The sequence below is a fragment of the Astyanax mexicanus genome, chromosome 9 (assembly GCF_023375975.1).
Source record: "Astyanax mexicanus isolate ESR-SI-001 chromosome 9, AstMex3_surface, whole genome shotgun sequence".
Taxonomy (NCBI): Eukaryota; Metazoa; Chordata; class Actinopteri; order Characiformes; family Acestrorhamphidae; genus Astyanax; species Astyanax mexicanus.
In genome coordinates this window covers 19233335-19254693 of record NC_064416.1, presented here as the reverse complement: position 1 = coordinate 19254693, position 21359 = coordinate 19233335, and the positions used below count along the sequence as shown (strand labels likewise).

General features: G+C 37.4%; 2 protein-coding genes across 6 annotated transcripts in view; one reads left to right on the top strand and one right to left on the bottom strand.

Annotated features, from left to right (window-relative positions):
• Positions 1-201: 201 nt before the first annotated feature.
• Positions 202-8857, bottom strand: utp4 (UTP4 small subunit processome component). 3 transcript variants are annotated; one of them, XR_007440712.1, is made up of 17 exons: positions 8768-8857; positions 7498-7676; positions 6464-6652; positions 6191-6365; positions 5708-5919; positions 5422-5593; positions 4059-4150; positions 3876-3972; positions 3702-3766; positions 3225-3347; positions 2921-3077; positions 1976-2082; positions 1782-1877; positions 1505-1690; positions 644-754; positions 319-518; positions 202-283 (listed from the first exon to the last, which is right to left on the bottom strand). XR_007440712.1 is itself a non-coding variant. In XM_049483638.1 (17 exons), the coding sequence occupies exons 2-16, from the start codon at positions 7654-7656 to the stop codon at positions 402-404; spliced, it is 2058 nt and encodes a 685-aa protein (XP_049339595.1). In that variant the 5' UTR covers positions 7657-7676; positions 8768-8857; the 3' UTR covers positions 202-364; positions 398-401. The 3 variants fall into 3 exon arrangements, 2 of the variants coding, with proteins under 2 accessions (XP_049339595.1, XP_007250566.3); XM_049483638.1 differs by having other exon boundaries at positions 202-364; positions 398-518; XM_007250504.4 differs by having other exon boundaries at positions 202-518.
• A 4486-nt stretch (positions 8858-13343) lies between these two features.
• Positions 13344-21359, top strand: part of mical3a (microtubule associated monooxygenase, calponin and LIM domain containing 3a) — a 124417-nt gene continuing 116401 nt past the window's right edge. For all 3 annotated transcript variants that reach the window (XM_049483636.1, XM_049483637.1, XM_022679619.2), the window contains exon 1: positions 13344-13552. The gene's annotated coding sequence lies outside the window, so the exon portion shown is untranslated. The remainder of the gene's footprint in view (positions 13553-21359) is intronic.

The window sequence follows — 21359 nt, the reverse complement described above, 5'->3', positions numbered from 1 at the left end:
ACTAGTCTAAAGTATTTTTGATTGAAAAACAACCAGTTTCTTCCCTTGTTTGTTCAAACACCAGAATAGCTTTGTCCTAACATTGTAAGCTAAACAATGTTGGTTGCACAATATTTGGTACATCTCTTAAAGTCAATATTAAAACTCACTAACACAAGCTAAAATGAATAAATATCCATTTACAATGACAATGCTACAGTCTGATTTTTACAGTAAATATTCTGTTTATTATTGTTTCAAACAGCCATAACAAAGCACTAAGAGGAGTATGTTCACAATAGGCCTCTCTCTCACACAACTCTCACACAACTCTCACACAACTCTCACACAACTCTCACACAACTCTCACACAACTCTCACACAACTCTCACACAACTCTCACACAACTCTCACACACAAACTTAAGTGGCAAACTTCTTCTGTCTGACTGGTGCTGGCAGCTGTGCAGCAATTTCCACCAGAGGGCGCTCCACTGCTACCAGTGACTGATCCTCCATCAGCTCCACAAACATCAGCTCCTGCAAGAACAAAAATCATTGTGAAAAATTAAAATAAACATTAAAGCTCACAAGTTCCCATCAAAAACACTTCTAATCATTAGATTAAATCAAAACATCTGTCAAGCAGGGAAAAGAACACCCACCTTGAAGGTCTTGCACATTTTGAAAGCATGGCTGTGTTTTGTCCTGTCCTTCTCTGGTAGGCTCCTTAGAGTCAGCTGATTGTAGAACTGACTGCATGAATCAGGGAGAGGCTGGAGATAGATACAATTGATAGATCCAGTCAGAATTAGAGAGCCTTATAACATTTGACAAATGCTTGACACTATTTATAGTAGATGTATAACATTCAGATTATCTTTTTCCACCCCTTTTCACAATCTCTAACTTGCTATGAATGCCACCTTTTCCTTAATTACATGTCACCTTGCCATGCCACCTTACATCACCCAGTCATCTCTCTTTAACTCCATCAAATATTAATTTTCTTGCTCTTGATTCATAGTAGTGGAGGGTCTGGTTGTCTACCACAAAGCAGAAGCCATCCAAACTCCAGCTGGTGGCATGGTCCAAACTCAAACCAAGACAATGATGGTCCAGAAGTGGGGCAAAAGTGGTTGCAAGAATTTTTAAAACAAGATCAAGCTTTAAATTAGTGGTGGAGTGGTAGGTCAGTTCTGATATAGTATTAAATACTGCACAGCAAATGTTATTATTCTTAATATAATCATTTAGGTTATTATTCTAAATTATACTGTTTATGTATATGTAAAGAAGTTGCATTTTCACAAATGATTTAAAATTTGGCAAAACAAATATCTATTTTAAATTTAGCCCACAAAACTACTTATGGCCATGTTCTGGTTCACTATTCTTATATGAGTCTTATATGAGCCACTAGTAAGTACTAGATATGGCCTATGTTTGGGCCACATTGATGCTGATATCAGGGCAACTATTTGACTTGGTTTAAAACACAATCAACAGCTGAAAAATGTCCTTACCAGGGTTTGGTCAATGATGCAGAACATGTACGCATCATGCAGAATAATGTGGGTGGGATTTTTGGGATTGAAGGTCACGTTGGTTACGGGCGTGTCTCTCGCTAACCACAGATAATGAAGCCCGTTCCTCTGAACCTGTCTGCTCCAGTCCGTGTACTTCTTCTCTTCTATCGAGTACTCAAAGACCTTAAAAAAAACAACAACACACAACAAAAGCACACATAAGACTCTGCTTAAAGCATCTCATACATATAGAGTAGCTGTAATTGCTCAGTACCTGCTGATCTGCATGCACCATGAACAGGTTGTTAGTGGTCGGGTGGATGGCCATGGCAGTGACTCCGGAGTTGTAAACAGGCACTGTGCTGTGGAGCTGAAACGCAAAGCACCAGAATGTGATTTACTGCTCATCATTTCCTACTCATTTAACACTACCGTCCAAAGCTAACTGCTATGGGGTTAATGAAGTACCTTCATTTTTGTCAGGTTGTAGATTTGCACCTCACGGTCACTGTTTGCTGAAGCCAGCCACTTCCCATCCTCACTGGCTGCTAGCAGGTGAACTGCCTGAACAGATCCTTAAGAAAAAGACAGTAGGGGAAAATGATAAATGCTCCTAAAGGGAATTATATACAGTATATACAGAATTATAGACAGTAAATCTGATTTATTTTGTGTGAAACAAAATCCTACCCTACCCTGAATGTTTCCTATCAGTTTTTTTTAAACCAGTAAACAGCAAGAAACTGAAACAGATAAACAGGATTGCTTCTACTCCTGATATTTAAAAAGAAAAATCTGTACCTTTTACTCACTACAATATTAATATATATATATATATATATATATAAACACAGACATTTTTGAACAGGAATGGAAATAGTATTTTTTTAATATTGGTGTACATGCTTACTTTGCAAATTCCGAAATTATAAATTCAGTATTTAATTTACATTGCATTGCCAAATGTATTCGCTCACCCATTTAAATAATTTAACTTGGGGGTCCCAATCAATTCCATGGCCACAGGTTTATAAAATCAAGCATCTAGACATGCAGACTGCTACTAATGAAAGAATGGGTCACTCCAAGGAGAATTCCAGAGTGGTATCATAATTGTCCAGTCATGAAATTTCCTCACTATAAATATTCCAGAGTCAACTGTTAGAAGGTGAAAATGACAGAAGCCCACTCTGTCAATGTAAAACACTCTCTCTCTCTCAAGTCTCAAATGTAGAGAGTTTCATGGAATGGGTTTCCATGGCCATGCAGCTCCATCCAAGCCTTACAAGCACATTGCAAGCAAGCAAAAATGTTTGGCAATACAGTGTATTTTCTAACAGGAGTATTTGTACTTTTGTTTGTGTACTTCTGCCACATCTGCCTATATTTCCACTATTGTTAAAAGTGTCTCACCAGATTTTGGCTTGAGGGTGCACACAAACTTGTGCACAGTCTGGCTTAGAGATACCACATGTACTGATGAACAAGTGGATGCTGCAAACAGCTTGGAGGAGTCTGAAGAGAAGCAAATCTGATTGGCTGAGCTGAGAACCTTTGGAAGTTTGGACACCTGGGGGGCAAAGAAAACTTTGTTATCCAACACTGACAGCACTAAAATGAACATTTCATTTTGAGACAATGCAGAACATTACTGCATGATGATGCATTATGCTTGTGATTGTAGATTAACGTATGTGTTATCAACAAGGATACTTGCCTTGGTGATGCTGACATTGTTGTTGTCACAGTGGAGTCTGTATAGTCGGAAACTGGCCACAGTTGAGTATGCAATCCACTCTCCACATGGTGACACTGCACTGCAGCAAATGTGCTCTTCACCCTATTGACCAATTTAAAAGCAAATGCAAAAACCCATAAAAAAACAAGAATTTATAGCTATTTATAGCTAAGATCTCCTTTTTATCATGTAAAAAAATATATCTTTAACACTTATACATGTCAATACATTGTCAGCACTGCATGATTTCATAAGACATCCTATGACAAGTTGGGAATATTTAAGTATATCATGTACATGAATACATGATAACTAATGAATGGGTTGTGAAGGATCTATGCAGGTAGCCTTCAAATACAGTTTTTCGCAAAGTTCATCAACTATTACAGGCCAACTACCATACATTACAGATACAGATTAAAAGGACTCTACAAGTCACAAAAGCAACCATGTTACCTTTATCTTCAAATGAAGTAACTTCTCTGGTTTTCTTTTCACAGGTAACACACTTCCAGAAGCTCCTGCAAAAAGAAAACATGCAGTTTTAAAAACAACCATCACCACTGAATCATTCTCCCAGGGGTCACTCTTAGTAATGCTCAGGTTAATCAATTCTTCAGAATTTCTCACCATGTCCATCACTCTCTCCCAGTCTCCACAACTCCAGATGGCCAGGGTACTGGAATAGAAGCAGGCCGGCCTTCTTTGCACATGACACTAAGCTCCGCTGTGTGATGAACAAGCAACACCCTTGTTAGCAGAAAGTAAGCAGAAAGTTTTATATTCAAATTAAGTACTGCTGCAAGTACTCACATGTGGGAACTGGATTTTGCGCAGGACACACTCAGGACCCCTCTCCTCAATTTTATCCAGGAGAGGTCTCACCACAAACTGTGTGTCCATACCTGAGAAGTGAGAAAAGGACAGTCAATCAATAAGTATATTAAAATAAAATAATAATATAATAATAGAATCTCACATCAGTTTTTATTTTGACCTTCTTGTTATCTTTGTAGTCAGTTTGACCCCATTCAATCCTTAAAATAATTTAGCATTGTGCTTAGTATTAAATGTTTTTTTTTTTCTAATGTAAGGAAAACAACCAATCGGACAACTTAAAATTTATATTTGCATATATACTTTTAATGTTCTGTACACAGTTTATGAAGAAGATCCCATGGCAATATATAGATACACTGCCAAACATGTCTACTAGGGGTAATAATGTATCGTGGCATAAAACAATACAATACTACATTTTGCTGCCCACGATAACCTCTCATCACAATAATGTGATTCTGTGATACTAGATATGTCACAAGACAATTCTCTACAATACTTCATGGCATCTGTGTTACTGAAGATGATCAAATACTCCTAAACAAACAGATACTTTGATTAGCACTGCCAATGAAGTAATGAAGCAGCAACTGAAGTAGGTCAAATAGGGGGCGCTTAGAGCAACTATAGCTCTGGAAACAAATAAGAGACCATTTAGGAATTATGAGTTTCTTTGATTTTATCAAATTGAAAACCTCTGGAATATAATCAAGAGGAAGATGGATGACCACAAGCCATCAAACCAAGCTAAACTGCTTGAATTTTTGGCATAAAGTTAACCAAAAGAACATGCCAAGATGCATGTAAACTGTGATTAAAAACCAGGGTTATTCAACAAAATATTAATTTCTGAAACCTTAAAACTTTATTTTAGCAATTTCTCATTTTTTGCAAATAAATGCTCTAAATGACAACATTTTTATTTGGAATTTGGGAGAAATGTTGTCCATAGTTTATAGAATAAAACGACAATGTTCATTTTACAAATTTTTATCATTTTATCATACTTTTATCTATCATAAATAGCAAAATCAGAGAAACTGATTCAGAAACTGAAGTTGTCTCTTCATTTCTTCCAGAGCTGTATGATCCAATAAAAATACTGATATTTGATTCCAAGAATACGATACCATCGCATTGGTGAGATTTTATGTTGATCTGCATATACTTTCAGAATTGTGTGAAATGATACTGATATATAAACATAATATACCTGACACAATCTTGGGTAACATTAATTATTTCCTTAACGTTTACAATGCTAAGATAAAGGGTGTTAGTACATTTGATGATAACAGGAGGGTTAGTGTCTTAATACAGAACTTTGTGAACTTACCGCCTGATACAACAGCAGTGCCGAGCTCCAGCACAGCCCGGACATCATGTGTGTGGTTCTTAAAGATCCTTGTTTGGACCCACTCTTTGTCCTCCTGGCCCAGCACTACTGAGAGGAACTGGAACTGGACCACAGTACCTTCTGACGTCCCAGCAACAACACTGGTTTCATCCTGAGGATCATAGTGAATTCCAAATGCAATTCATTTACTGAAATCATGCGGGCGCCTAACAAATCAGCTGTGCATCTACAACAATCAGTCAATCAACAATTGATTGCATCTCACCTGTGAAACTGATAATGCCAGCACATCCCACTTGGTGACCTGGTGGCTTTTAATGAGTGTTCCAGTGAGGTCATCCCATATTTTAACCTTTCCGGATGAATCTCCACTGATGATGGTGCCATCTGAGAGGTAAACCACACCCCAAACCACACACTCCACACTCCGGGAGGCTCCTATTCCACGCTCCACCAGTAACCTGTGTACTGACTGCCCTAAAGGGCAACACAAGACAAGAGTCATGCATCAGGTGATTAAGGCTATGGTCACTCAGCCACTTTTACCTGTTATTTTAGTGTAGCTTACATATTTACAGTGTGACTAGTTTCTCTTCTACTGAACAGGCATAATATATTCATACATCTTCTTGCTTATAATTTAGTTTTAACTTGTTTATATTAGGTCCCTGGCAACAAAAAAATGTCACGCATATTCTAAGGGAGTTACACAAAGAATGCAAACTATATGTTTCTAACTACAGCTTACCTGTTTCTGTGTTGAAAACCCGAATCATATCCATCATTCCTGCTACTATCCTAGAACCAGAGGGATGCCAGGAGAGAGAGAGAATACGTCCTTTCTGCTTCGCCAGATTCTTTTCGAACTGGATTTTGCCTTCACACACCTCAAACAGCTTCACAGTCCCATCTTCACACCCAACCTGCAAAAACACAAACACAAATAAAACTCTCTCTCATTCGCTGCTTTTAAAAAGCCAGGCAATTCAAATTGTTAAGTTAAACACCAAACAACACTTACAGCTAAATGTGTGCCCTGCTGGTTGCTAGCTATGGTCCACATTGGGCCTCCAAATGCATCGATTGTGTATTTCACTTTTTGGTTTTCCAAATCATATTCACTAATCACTCCATTCAAGCCAGCACTGAAGAGGCGATCCCCGACCCAGGCAAGGGCCTCAGTAGCAGCTTGCTCTCGTCCTGGAATTATCTGTTAATGGAGGCAAAATTTAATTTCACACAGTGTTCTTAAAACAATAGCAAAACTTTTTACCCAAATGTAAAGCGTGCACCAATTCTACTATTAGTAAATAATAGGCTTATCACACTTTAAAATACAGAAATACTTAATTCAGATAGAGGAAGCTTACAGAGGTTTTCTTTTCTTTTCAACATGTAACCCAATAACTCTCACAAAAGATTACTTAAGTTTTACCAAACATGCCTTTACCCATACAACATTTATAGGAACAGTCTGCTAAATAAATAGATCACCATAACTTTACACATATCCCAAACGTTGCTGATCAGTCAGCGTTTCTACAAGGAAAGAAATCTACAGTAGATATTTAAGAATAGGATAAGAGAAAAGCACAACCAACTGGGAAGAGAACCTGAGCAAGACCCAGAACACATTGAAGGGATTTTATCTCCAAACTGGCCTAGGGATTACAAAGGAGAGGACAGAGATGTCTAGACTTAGCAGACAAGAAGAAGGTGATGATGATCACTACATTAGCCTCTTGCACCAATAGAACACTAAAAGAATAAACTTCAGACACAATTACAGCCTTGGCTGCCATTTTTTTTGGCAAAATCAGAATGTAAAGCTAATGTCTAATGTTACACGGGAAGTGTTCTAGACAAGGATTATGCCTAGTCTTGGACTACGCATCACAATGAACAGAGATTTCCATTGAAAATAAAATATAGTCTATGAAGGGGCTTATTCACTATACCAGAAACTAACCCACAGAGTTTAGGATAACTACACTATCAAAAGTACAGGTTGTTTGAGTAGGAGAAAGCTTTAGTACATAAATTAACATCACAGACCTTTTCCTGAAAGAAGCGGTCAGCACAGTTAAAGATCTCCACTGAGCCACTTGTCCGGGCTACAGCAATTTTCTCCCGCTGCGGTTGGAAGGCAAGAGCTCGGATAGCCGACGGCATGTAGTCAAAGAACCGGACCCGGTGCACCTTAAACTCCCCCATTGTAGAGAAGAACCAAGCAACTGGAAAAGAACAATGACATGCTTTGTTAAATCATACAGGATCACTGAAGTATTAGGATACATATATAATATTTAGAGACAAACAATTTCTTAGGCTTTATAAATCCTTCCCTAAATTTAGTAAATTGCTCCCCCCTATTTAAAACTTCACAATAAGGGTACATGAACTAACAGTACTCATCACAAAATGTCTCAAATACTTATTTACTGATACGATTTAAGACATTAACATTCATTACAACATTTTAATCTACATTTTAATGTATCTATTTATTACTGTTTTAAACATTTTTAAGATTAAACAATTAGTAGCATTTACTAATGTCTAACCAGTGTCAATTACTAATGAGCTGAGAGAATACTTAGGAATTCCATAATGTTTCTTACATATAGAAATGTTTATTGCTGTTATTTGTGACCATTTTGAATAAATGTATACATTCTTTCCTAAATTTGATAGTGTTCCTTATTTTTGTAATTTATTAAATTGTTCTATAAATTTAACAATCAGTTTATTACTATTCTCTATATTAAAAGTGTTTCCTAAGCTGGATAAAAAAATATTTTTCTCAATAACTAAGTAGCTAATTTAATCAACTCAATGAACTGTTCCCTTACTTTAATCAATAGTTTATAGTACAATGTAGAAAAGCAATTTTTAAAAGACATAAACCGATCAGGCAAGTTATTTCATTCTTTTCCTCTGTTCTGAAAGGACGTTAACCTGGCGAAAGCCTTTATTAACTGATTATTAAACTAAATCATCATTTAATAAATCCAGTGAACAGCTTAAGTCTCTAAATATTTTTTTGTACTTTGATAATTTAAGGTTGTATCAAACACTAAAAATCAGTAATGATAACTTCCGAGTACAGTAACTAAAGAGTCAGTTCTGTAATGCCTAACAATAACTTGTATGAATGTGTGTTTAATGAGCTGTAGAGTTATATTGAACTACAGCTCAGGTAAAAACACTGCTGAGGAAACTGGTGCTGATCTGAAACTAAACACACAGACATAACTATCTAAAAAATAGCTGAAGGACATGCAGGAGAACACCGTGCAGGAGAATACCGCTGTAATGATCCTACCTTATTCAATAATCTCCTTTATAAACTCGCTCTCTTCATTCTCAGCTGCTCCACACGTTGGACTGCTGCGGGAACCACGTTGAGAACCTTAGAGCCGGAAGTGAAACTGACTTTGGAATTAAAAGTCCCGGCGATTTGTTGCAACAAAAAAAAGCTCAACATTGAACTGCCTCACAATTACGTTCAGATTAAAAAATATATATTATTATAGTACTAATTCATGTTAGGTTTAATGACGTTATTTTTATTTTCAGCAATAAAATGTTACTTTTGTGAATGCAAAGGGACTTTGAGTTTGTACTTTTCTACCCCGGATTTTGAGACCCGAAGCGCGTTAACGTAAAAAAAAAAAAAACACTTCAAAATAAAATTAAAAATCAAACGGCAAAAGTTTTTTTTTAATATATAATATAAAAAGCTGCAAATATAAAACAAGGGAAAAGAAAAAAAACATAGAGAGAAAGATAGATGAGTCGTGTAAAATGTATTGTAGAATGAAAAGACGGGAAAGGCAAGTAAAAACAAACTGATATAAACTGATATAAATTCCATGTAAATTAACATTAATTATATATATACATTAAATGTAAGTTAAAATATATTTTAAAAATATATATATATTATATCATTTATTCAGCTGCAAAAATACATACATTAAAATCAATTAAAACGAAGTAGCCTATAGGCTAGATTTAGAAAAAGAAAATTATTAACATATGACTTATGAATTACTTTTGTGAGTTGAAAATGTGTTGTACTGAGGTTGTTCTGCTTCTGATGTTACCGCGGCCGCGGTAGGTTTTAAAAGTAGACCAAAAAACGCACCACGCCACCCCGGAATTTTCACTTGCGAATGGATTTTCAAACAAACACAATTTGGCGGAAAAAACGCGAACCTGGCAACTCTGTATATCAGAAAATGAGTATCAGCCGCTAGAGGGAGCCCGCGAGTCAGTCCAAAATTAATTGAACGGCGCTAAACGCCTAAAAACTCAAATGGGTTAAAACTCTGGTGAGTCAACAACCTGTGGAGAGGAAGCTGCTTTCATTTTGGTGAGCATACTGGAGTATTTTGCTGAAAACAAACAACTGAGACGCTGGTTACTTACCCGGTTACTGCTATTTTGTGATACGTGTGTTTTCTGTAAAGGAGCCACAGAATCCCTTGAACCCTTTTTTATTGTGTATTTTCTTGGTCTTTTTGGATTCACTTTTTAGTTTGCTTTAAAAAAATAATAATTTGCTATAAAAAATGCCCTCATTCCAAACATTTGTTTATTCTGACTTGTATAGCTAATCATATACACACCATGGCAAATTTTCAACAAATAATGAATTAGAAATGTCTTAAATCCATTGATATTTTGAAGCTTTTTTTTATTTTATTTGAATCCCACGTTTCTTTGTTCTGTTAGTTTTGTTTGGATATGTACTGTCAGTCGCTTTATTTGCTGTGGTTTTGCCTTAAATTTTGTTAATTAAAAAAAATAAATAAATAAAAGAGACTCTAACATTACTGTTACTGTAAGCTGGTTAGTTGGTACGCTACCAGCGGGTGTAAAGCTTTTAAAATAATGTGTGTGGTACTGAAAAAGGTCATATTGGTCTGTACATTATCATTCTAAACACTATCAAACATTTATAAACAACGATTTTGCTCAATAGCTCCCTATTAAATCCATTAATTTTGGTCTCCCTCGGGAGCGCCCTCTAGTGTATGAAAGAGAGGCGCGTGTTGGATCAAATTTTGAAGAGTGGGTACTCTCCTTTCTTTACAGGCTCTGTGGCAGCAGGTCATGTCTTTTGCCGCTAGAGGGCAGCAGTACACTAAGTACTGAACCCAGAACAGTCAGTCTATTTTTATAATATAATGAACTGACTTTGTGTTTAAAATATTACCTGAAAACTGTTCTGTTTAATAGAATTTGTATATTTAAATTCTTTATAATCCCTTAATATATGTATTTTATATAATTAAATTATATTATATATAATTAATATATAATTAGCTGCTTTTTTAGAATGCTCCCATGTATGAACGATCTAGTGTTGCCATTTTTCAGAAATGATAATAATTTATCATATAATTTACCACAGCTCCTCATGGGCCAGACTCCTGTGTATTTTATTTTATATTTTATAATTTTATATATATTTATATTGAAATATAAACATTTTGACACAAAATGCACAGAATACCCTACAAACACTTTTAATATAGGAAATGTGTAGACAATCAATCAAATCACGATAGTCTACTAAAATAAGGTATGCCCTACGGACTGACATCAAGCACAGCCAGATAGCAAATCAATCATTATTTATCATTATTGTTGGATTTAGTGTTGATGTTTGTGTGTTTCTGTGTGTGTGTGTGTGTCTGTGTGTGTTGGACATTTATGGAAATTCAGAACAAATCATGTCCCATATAATGAAAAGATGGAACAAACAGAACCCAGTATTGGTTCAATATGGGACACAACATTTAATTGCCAAATAAAGGACAATTCCATATTTTATGGGACGGATGGTGACCCTAGAATGATCCATTAAATTTGTATTATTTGCTTTAAGTGTCATAGTTATTCCAAGTATGTTTCTGGTAAAGATTTGTACAGCAGTATTTGGGTGGATTGCTTTCCTAAATAATGCTATCACCTCATGAAATGACCCTTTTAGTGTCCATGCATTTCTCTCTCAGAAAGAGAGAGAGAAGGAAAGAGAGAGAGAGAGAATATGAGTCAGACTCAGTAACTGGAACTGGATGCAGTAAGGCCTTCATAACAGTCCAGCTGAGAGGAAGTAACATTGGCCCAGAATGTGTGATAAGCTGCACTTGTGTGCCATAATCTAGTCTTTATTAATTCTAGCAGTGTCTGTTGCTGTTCCCTGCATCTACATAGTTTCCTAGATTTCTGCTGTTTTATTTTGTAGATAAGTGGCAAATAAAAGATCATAATTAAATCATTACGTTTCTATCTTCTTTACAAACAACAGAAGCTTTAATATAAACAGCCACAGACACTGCTATAACAGTTATCCTTATCAAGACAGTAACAAATATCATCAGTGCAGCCTTGCTTATGAGGCTTTGCGCTTTAAAAAAAAGCACTTGCCACTTATATTTGCCATATATTCTGTTCACAAAACCTAAAATATGTTTTGGCCCCTTAAACTCGGCAAGCAGTGGAGTGTTTCAGGTGTTCGTCTCTCCCATTCTTCCTGCAATTATGTCATCATTAAGGTGTGCAACAAGGCATCTTCATTGCTTTTCTTTTTTAATTCATTTCTATTTTTTTCCATTTTCTTTCATTTTAGCTATGCCCCATCTATTTAGCTGGTACTCAGCTGTATATCCCCCATCACTAGTGATGTTACAACACCAGGAGGGTGAAGATTAGAACATGCCTCCTCTGATACATTTGAAGTCAGCCACCACCTCTTTTCAAACTGGTGCAGCATTGTCAAGTAGCATCACAGCGCACTCGGAGGAAAGCGAAGTGACTCAGTTCTGATACATCAGCTCACAGACGCAGCCTTGTGCTGAGTGACATCACCCTTTGGAGTGATAAGGGGAAAGAGCACTATCTTCCCACCAAAAAAGGCCAATTGTACTCTCTTAGGGCGCCAGCAGCTGATGGCAAGCTACATGACTGGGATTCGAACCAGTGATCTCCTGATCATAGTGGACCACTCGGAGCCCCTTTCATTGCTTTATATATTTTATTTGTATACATTATATATTGAGGACAAGTCAGTTCTGCAGATAGACCAGTCCAGTCCCACACCCTCTTCTTCTGTAGCCATGACTTTCTCTGTAATGTGTGCAGTATGTGGTCTTACATTGAATTGTGTAAGAAATGTTAAATTTCCTAATTTGCTTTTTTGGGCCTTGTTGCCATCTTATGGAAGCTTATTCCCATTATCACATTATTTTGAGATACTGAGTCATTATTTTGAGATACACTCTCAGTATCTCTTTAATCTCATTTGAGATATTAAATCACTATATTAAGTTGCTATCCCATTATTCTTGAGATACAGTCATTAGTTTGAAATACATAATCATTATTTAGAATTATTTTTTGGAAATACAAATTCGTTATTTTGAGATACATATTTTTAGATACAAAGTCGCTATTTTAAAATACATGATCATTAAATTGAGATACTATCTCATTTTAAAACGCAGTCAGTAATTTGAGATGCAAAGTCATTAAATGAAGATACAATCTCATTATTTTTGATACTAAGTCAGCAAAAACTGCTTTAAATAAACATAGTATCTAAAAACATTACATAATAATGAGAAGAAAAATATGTGCTGGATTTTTTTAGTTTATTTTAGGTGGTGGAAATGCACGTGTATGTACTGAATCTGTTGTGCCCCTCATCACCACCACTATTCCCCTGGGGCACCCCCTCCCCACACACACACTCTTTATGTAGGTTAAGTGTGCTCTGTAATGGGGTCATATTTCTCCTGGTGTTTGCAGTGACGTGGTGCTTTAAGAGGAGGGTTGTGGGTGGGTGGAGGAGTTATGAAAGGCTGATGTTTTTTTTTTTTCTTGTTCAGGGCTGAATGAGAGGCTGCAGCCACGAGACTGCACGGCGCATTGCAGAGCCAAACACAACACACAAGACAGGAAAACAGAGGAGAGATCTGCACTGCTCCATCACCTCCATTACGCACACACACACACAGCATGACCACACAAACAACAGCCAGCTGTAGTCCTGACTCTGCTTCCAGAGAAGATCAGAGGAGCTGATCTGACAGAGGAGGTGAGGCTGGTGAGGCTGGCTGTGTGTGGCTGTGTGTGGATGCTGATGATGCTCATATGCTTGTGTGAACCTGGAGCTCTGAATGATGCAGCATGCTGGCTAATGGTGATCTGATGAGGTAGGATGGTGATGTGAACCAGACTGATGACTGTATGACTATCACTGTTGATTATATGATTAATCAAGTCATTTTCTGATATAATCTGATTATTAACTAAATTAAGCATTTTGTTCAGTACCAAGCCATAAACATGGACCATAAACCAGGCATGGACTGTCAAATATTTTGAAGATTTTTGAAGATATTTTTCTGACATGCATGAAAGCTTGCAAACAGTTTGCTGAAGACAAGCAATGGAGCTTGGATACGGATAAGAACAGGATAAGAGTAAGATACACTTGTTTGGCTCAGGCTGTGTCTAGCGTGTGTGGCAGCACCATTTTAATGAGTACCAAGACAACTGCTCCTTGCCTACAGTCAAGCATGGTGGTGGTAGCATCATGGTTTTGGGGCTACATGAGTGTTGCTGGAACTGGGGAGCTGGATTTTGGCATGTCCTGTGACATTTTGATGCAAAGTAATGGCCACAAACACACCTCCAAGAGGACAATGAGAGACCTAAACCCAATTGAGCACCTGTGGGGCCTCCTCAAATGCAAGGTGTTGACATTTAGCAGCTCTGTTATGTCATTATGGAGGAGTGAAAGAAGATTCCAGTAGCAACCTGGGCATTTCTAGTGAATTCCACACCCAAGAGGGTTAGACTGTTCTAAATAATACGGGTGTTCATTTTCACTGTGAGGTGTACTTACTTGTGTTGCCACCTATTTTGATATTAATGGCTGTGTGTTTAATTATTTTCAGAAGACAGGCTAAATCCAGACTGTTTTACCAAGTCTACAAGTTTCATTTCGATAGTGCTGTCCCATGGAAAAAATCTATATAATAAAATATGTGCAGAAATTCTCTGTTTATAAGTGTGATGTGGTCTTAAATGGTGACACAATGGTGTTTCCTATTTAATTGATAATTATCTCATCTATTAAATCATAACAGTGACAGTCCTAAATGTCTGTTTATTGTATTCAGCTCTGTCATTCTGACGGCTGCCTGTCTGGGTGCATTTGTAACGAATATCAGCAGTGGGCTGCTCAGTATAAGCTCTTCTACTGTACCATGCTGTCCATACAATAGTATACACTGTATCACAATCACAGTGGCTGCAGCAGCAGCTAGAGACACATTCCCCCTGTGGCCTGTCTCCCGGAGCACAGTGGGATATTGTGCAGGCCTACGCTGATTGTGTGTTGAGTGGGTGCGCTGTAGTTGTGGCTGCTCATGCTCATGTGATGAGGGAGTGATGAATGGAAATGAGTGGTACTAAAAACTGATTTAAATAGATTTACAGAGCTGGTACTGTGTCTCTTGCTTCTCTAATGTTCATTTAGTGTTTTGCTTAGTGGAAAGATATGAAAGGCTCATAATTAGTATTAGTGAATTTATTTGCAATAATTGCTTGTATAATGTGAATTTTAATGTTTTGCTCTGTTTTACATAATTTTAGAAACACAAACAAGTTGATAAGTGATTTATTGTATAAAAGTGATTTTATTATAATGTAATCATTAGACAGTTCAGCTGCACTTATTGGACACACCAGAAATTCTTTTTTATTTGCCTTTTTAAACATATAATGTCAATTTAGGAATGGGCGATATGGCCCTAAAATAATCATTTATTTCACAATATTTCACAATATTTTTGGATGACAATATTCTTTGTGCTATGACAAAACATTTCATAAAAATATATACTTTAAAGAATACTCTACTCCAACAAAATAAATATTAAACTTTAGTTTGCAATATTATTGTATACAGTTTGACATGGCACACCCTTAATTTTGGATTTTTCAGCAGGTTGTAACATAAATCAATGATCCAACATGTCATACTAATAATGCACTCCATATATCAAAAGTAAAATAAATGATAGTGCACAGATATAATCTGTCTCTAGTAGATATTTAATGGGAAATGAGAACAGTATAAATGTAACTTTTGCTACAAACAAAAAAACTACACTGATGGCCTCAAATAATATTACAATATTTAAGGAAATTTTGGCAATAACAGCGTAAAATATGGTGGTGATATTATTACATACATTTTGACCTGACACACCCAGCTGCCCCATAATGCCCTGGGACTGAAGCCACTGTGGTGTAGTATAATCATGACCACAACATTGCAGAACATGCATATAAAGCCATCTGTGACGCATTGGCACACATTTGACAGAAGTGAAGTGCTTGTCAAGTGACCATTTAGAGGGTTTTGTTTGTTTGGAAGGGGGAGTGATGAACGAGGCTGAATTTATGGCGCAGAGTCAGTAGCAGCAAGAGGTGAGGACTTAAACTGCATTGCTCAATCGAAGAAAACAAATAAACACACAAATATACTGTACCACTTAACTCTGAGGTTTTTGAATTGTGGTTGGGGTTTAGCTGCCTGTTCTGCTGGGAGGGTGGAAGGGTATGTGTTTACGTGGTCAAATGACAATGTTGTTTGGTTGAAGTTCATACAGAAGCTTCAGTACGGGCTACCTCAGGTAGTTTATAGTGGGTTTTTGAAGTTTGAATATTTTGGATCATTATCCTCTTGTAGTAGCCATCCTCTTGTGTTTTATTTTGTAGAATAATCCTCCATGCAAATGTGCAGTACTTACAATGCCACTAGCAGCAGCACAGCCACAAAGAAAGCATGTTATATCCACCCCATGCTTCACAGTTGACAAGGTGTTCTTTTTATGAAAGGGAATTTAATTTTTCTTCATACGTCCAGTTACTCATAGTGACCAAAAGTTCCATTTTGATTTCACCAGCACTAGTCTTTCAGAGTCACATCCTGACTGCCACAATTATCCTGAACTGCCATGTCTTAATTATATTTTTTATTGTAGAAAATGCTAACTTTACTTGTGAAAAGTGATGTTTCTGTTCTATAAATCTTTAGACAATTTCTTAGAGGGCTCATGTTTGAGCTGGGTTAGTAAAATATTTTAAGTGAAAATAGCTATTTTATTAAACGCTGTGACGAAACTCAGAGATGTGCCTCTGAACGGGACAAAAATTACCGGACGACCACAGAATTCAGCTAAAAACAGTACTTAGTTCAGCATGTAATTTTTTCATTGGCTGTCTGAGAAAAACACATACATCGTTGGGAATAAAATCACAGAGGACCCTCCATAAAAGAGAAAATTACCCAGGGACCTCCCAAAAAATTTATCACATATGGATAGAGCTAAAGTTAGTCTTTTGACCACGAGACAATGTTATGTTGTCTTATGTTGAGTTATGACAATATTACAAAATTCAGATACTATCTGGATAAGAAATGCATGTTAATACTAGGTTTCCTTGTTTTATATCTGATTAGCTACAGAGGCTGTGTTTACTACTTCTTATTGTGTGTGTCATTTTTACAAGGGTGGCCAAATGTTTGTGTATAACAATGGGTTAACTTACAGTCTTTGAATTAGAATTATTGTAAAAAATTGCCTTAATTTAAAATTATTTTACTAATTATGTTTTGCAAGGAAGTACAGACATGTATAATACATGACCTTCCTCTGGACTGCATTATGCTGATATGTTTGATGAAAGCTAATGGTAATGCAATATCATTTCTCATAGAGCTTAGTAATAAGTAATCTGCATTAAAAAAAAACAAATAGGCCTTGATGGGTTGTTTCCCAAAACCTCTCAGACATGCATTATCCCTGTTAATCCATGTTCCAATGATGACTTTACCATTGTGTCTAATTGTCTGGGTGTTTCCTGGGACGGACACCATATGGCTTCATGAAGGGGTGCGGGGGAGGGCATTGTTTACATTGGATTCTCATTGGTTATGTGACGTGGGGCAGCATATGTGCTCAAGCTCAGTGCCCTTAACAACTGACCTTGATTTTCTTGTGATCTGAACTGTATTGAAATAGATAGGGGACCTGAGTCATTAGCCTTTTGGACATGACTTTTTTGAATATGTGTTCTCTAATAAGGGCTGTAATATGATGCTAAAAGGGCACTTTCAGAGCTGCTGAATGGAGGTAATTATTTCAAATTTGCTTCAGTTAGCTGACCGTTCAGGCCATCTGAACGCTGAGTCACTGCTTAATGCACTATGCTGAAATACACTGCACAGTAGCTCAGGCAGAGCCCGATGCTTTCCTCTTGCCTCCCCACAGCCTGCTGACGTGGACGATCCACATTTCAGTCTCATATTCTTATCCACCAGACAGATTTACTGTCTTGCCCCTGTCTTTCTTCGGCTGCAATTCAAACCCCCCAATTACCCAGCCTGTTCCAACTCTGCGGCCGCTTTCCCTGCAGCCCCAGGGCCACTCTGCATTCCGCTAGGCCGCTCTTTTTGTCTGGGGAGCCGTGGATGGTGCCACTGGACGGCGTAGGGCCCACACACACTATTCCAGGGCGGCTTTTGTCTGCCTGTGCCAAGACACCGTGGCCGGAGCCTGTTTGCTTAAAGCTTAACAGTATGCCTGGAGAAACGTGTTGTTTATGCAACCGCAAGGGTCCTTCATTTATTAATGGATTTTCTTCCTTGAACTGTGTATAGACCAGCCACCCCTGAAGAGCTGAGTGTAAAAATAGCAAACGCCAACAGGGATGTGTCACCATATGGTATTAATCCTTGGTGAACAGTCATATGCATGTGCTGCACAGGATTATGTAATACTGCACTTCATTTGAACTGCGGTGGCTTCACTAACATAGGCTTAAGTAAGAATATAGGTTAAAGTCAAGCTTACAGCTAAGCTCAGGATTTCTGTGTTATATGGAAGGAAAACTCTTTTATCCAACCAAAGCTGGATTCCTGTTTCTTATGGAAGTGTTATAGAGTTTTAAAGGAAATTGCAATAGACATCTTTATAATAGAAAATAAAATTGATTGCACAAATCTATATAGCATCTACGCAGGGTCAGATCAGGTTCAGGTTTGTTTTGTTTTGGTGTGTTGTTACACTACAGCAGTGCTGCCTTTTCTGAAACATCACAGAATAAATCAGACAGAAAGAACCACATCTGGAAGAATCATTTGAATCAGTGAGAGTTTACTTCTTAGCCAAGATAAAAATCCATCTGCATCAATGAAACAAAGCAATACTTTGCCAAAATGTTCCATTTAGAGTTATTACTAATGAGAAGTTTTGTTCTATATTTTTTTTTACTGTCTAAAGGAGAGACTCTAAATCGAAGGTCTAATTAGGATTTGATCAGTATATTTTGAATCATTGATAAAATGTGACAAAAAAAAGGACGATACTTTTTTAGAACACATTTTCCTTTATTTTTGCCATTGTTACCGACCCATTTTGTATTTTTGACTATTCTTTCACCTTTTGCTCTCTTTGTTTGATTGTTTGACTATTATTTCTGTGTTTAGACGACTTCTCTTTTGCCTTGCTCTGGTTTCTGCTGGATTTTTTGTCTATGACCCCATTTTGCCCGACTACTCTCCCTGGTATGTTGCTTGTTCTTGCTGCCCTTTTTAATGTTTACCATGCCTGTCCCTTGTAACTCAAGTAAGTTGAACCATTTGATTGATATACTTTATGTAAAGTATCTGTGAGTGTCTAACGCTTGTCTGCCCCTTGTCTGCCCACAGTGTAACCAGCAAACTGATTGTTTTTTTTGGTAAAGGGTGTTATGAGAACTCCCAGACATAATTCAGTGGTTGGTCTCCTCAATAATAGTGTCTCTGATCTGACAAAGTTTCCAACATGACCGAATAGTTTACTATCTGGAAGATATCAAATACCAATTTGCAATAATTACATATGTTATTTCGCATAAAAGATAAATAAATACAAAAACACATGTATGCGACCAAGTTGGGTTAACAAGTTTCACCTTCGTGCCTAATCTTCCTTGTAAGCTTGTTAGACTTGTAGCTCTAGAAGAAGCAAACTAGGAGGATTAACCATTGTTTGGTTAATTAACTACATTTGGATGAAGGTTTAGCATATTTTAGTAGCTTGCTTAGCAACATTTGAAATGTCTAGATAAGCTAAGCCAAGGTTGTTAATGCTTGTGTTGTCTGGCTTTATGTGAAAGTGATGAGCTTGAGAGGAGAACTGTCCTTCTCTCTGCTCTCTCTCTCTCTCTCTCTCTCTCTCTGTCTACCTGACTCTGCTTTTTTCTCCCTTAATCCGCAGTCTCGGCTCAGGCCCAGCATGAGGGGGCGAGAGATTACAGGGGTTACGCAGTGTTATTGTGTCTGTCAGGCGAAGGAGCACAAAGCGAATGCAGCTCTTGTGCAGCAGTTTACTGGGATTCTCTGTCTGTCCCTCACATTATTTTTCTTATTCTCTCTTTACTCACCCCTCACCCCCTTAGCATTCCCTTGCTTTTGTTCCCCCTCATCCTCACAGCACAGGGATCCTGTGTTTCATTCAGTGTGGAGGAACCGGTGGCGAATTGGATAGCCATAGTGAGCCCGGGCCAGGCTCTTGCTTTTCCTCTGCCTTTAACATGCTTAAACAAGGTGCAGTTTCTCAGCCAAGGGCACATCCAGGACACGGCCGGCAACCTCCGGTCCAGGACACACAAAGCTGACAGAGCCCACCCTGAGTGAATTGGCGTGGCTTGGAGTGTGTGGGTCATTAGATACTAAATGCCTGTGCTTTTAAGCCTGTGTAAAATGACTCTCCAGTGCAGGAGTGACGGCTGTTTAAACCTGAGCTTGGGCTGAGTGCTTTAAGTCTTTCTCTCTCTCGTTTTTCTGTCTCACCCTCCCTCTCTTCCCACTTCCTCTCGCTCTCATTCATTGTGCCAAGTGAAAAGGAGAGTTCTTGCTCACAGCAGGGTTAGCACTAGTGAACAATTTGTGAAGGAGTTTTACTTCATAGTTTCAAAGTTTTTGGTGAAATATAGGGTGAATTAACTGGGACTGGGACAATTAAACTGTACAATGTTTACTTGCGTAAAAGGAGATTATTTTAATTATTCTGTATTACAGAAAGTGATCTTTTATTAGGCTATTTTGTTCCATTAATGGCTAGAAACAATAGCCCTTAATTTATTGATTGTTTTTCCTCAAATCACTAGGGCTATGAGGCTATCAGGCCAAAGTGCTAATATAGCTAAGAAGTCACATAAGTAGCATTTTGAGTCAGAAACCACATAAGCAAGGTAATTGTGAAGCATGTGTCTCTATGCTTCCATTGTCTTTTTGCTACACTAGCTTCATTGCTAACCAACAAAATTATGCAAGTTAAGGGGAAATAGTGTAAATTATATTTTTTTGACTGGACCATCATGTTAATTGTTATTGAAACCATATATTAAACCACGCACGTTGGGGACATTACTGGGGATAGGGGGAGCCCTAATGAGTGGTTTGGGTAAATAGCCTTTCAAATTGGGAGAAAATGGGATCTGAATATTCCTTTAATATAAATGTGCTCAGTTTTATAAGATCATTTCCATCATTTTTTTTTTTTTTAAACTACGGACACATTCCTAGTTCAACATCACAACCTTATTTTGCAACAACAATTAAACTTTATAGGAACATTGTCTTGGAATTTTCTGAGAAGTAATGTTCTCAAAACATTCCTCTGATTTCTGGTTTGGTTGCAGGAATGGTGGATTGGAAGCTGGTAGCTGGAGCTGGTAGTGCAGTATAACTATTGTAATCGTACTATGTGCTTGTGTGTGTAATATCTGGGCAAAGCATGCAAGGTTTATCCCCCAGCTGTCATTCCTTCTGCCTGTCGAAA

Coding starts and splice junctions, on each gene's coding strand:
- utp4 (XM_007250504.4), bottom strand. CDS start 7,656: ATGGGGGAGTTTAAGGTGCACCGGGTCCGGTTCTTTGACTACATGCCG. Junction 2,083..2,920: donor CACCCTCAAGCCAAAATCTG/GTGAGACACTTT, acceptor CTTTTTCTTAAG/GATCTGTTCAGGCAGTTCAC. Junction 1,878..1,975: donor ACAACCTGACAAAAATGAAG/GTACTTCATTAA, acceptor TTTGCGTTTCAG/CTCCACAGCACAGTGCCTGT.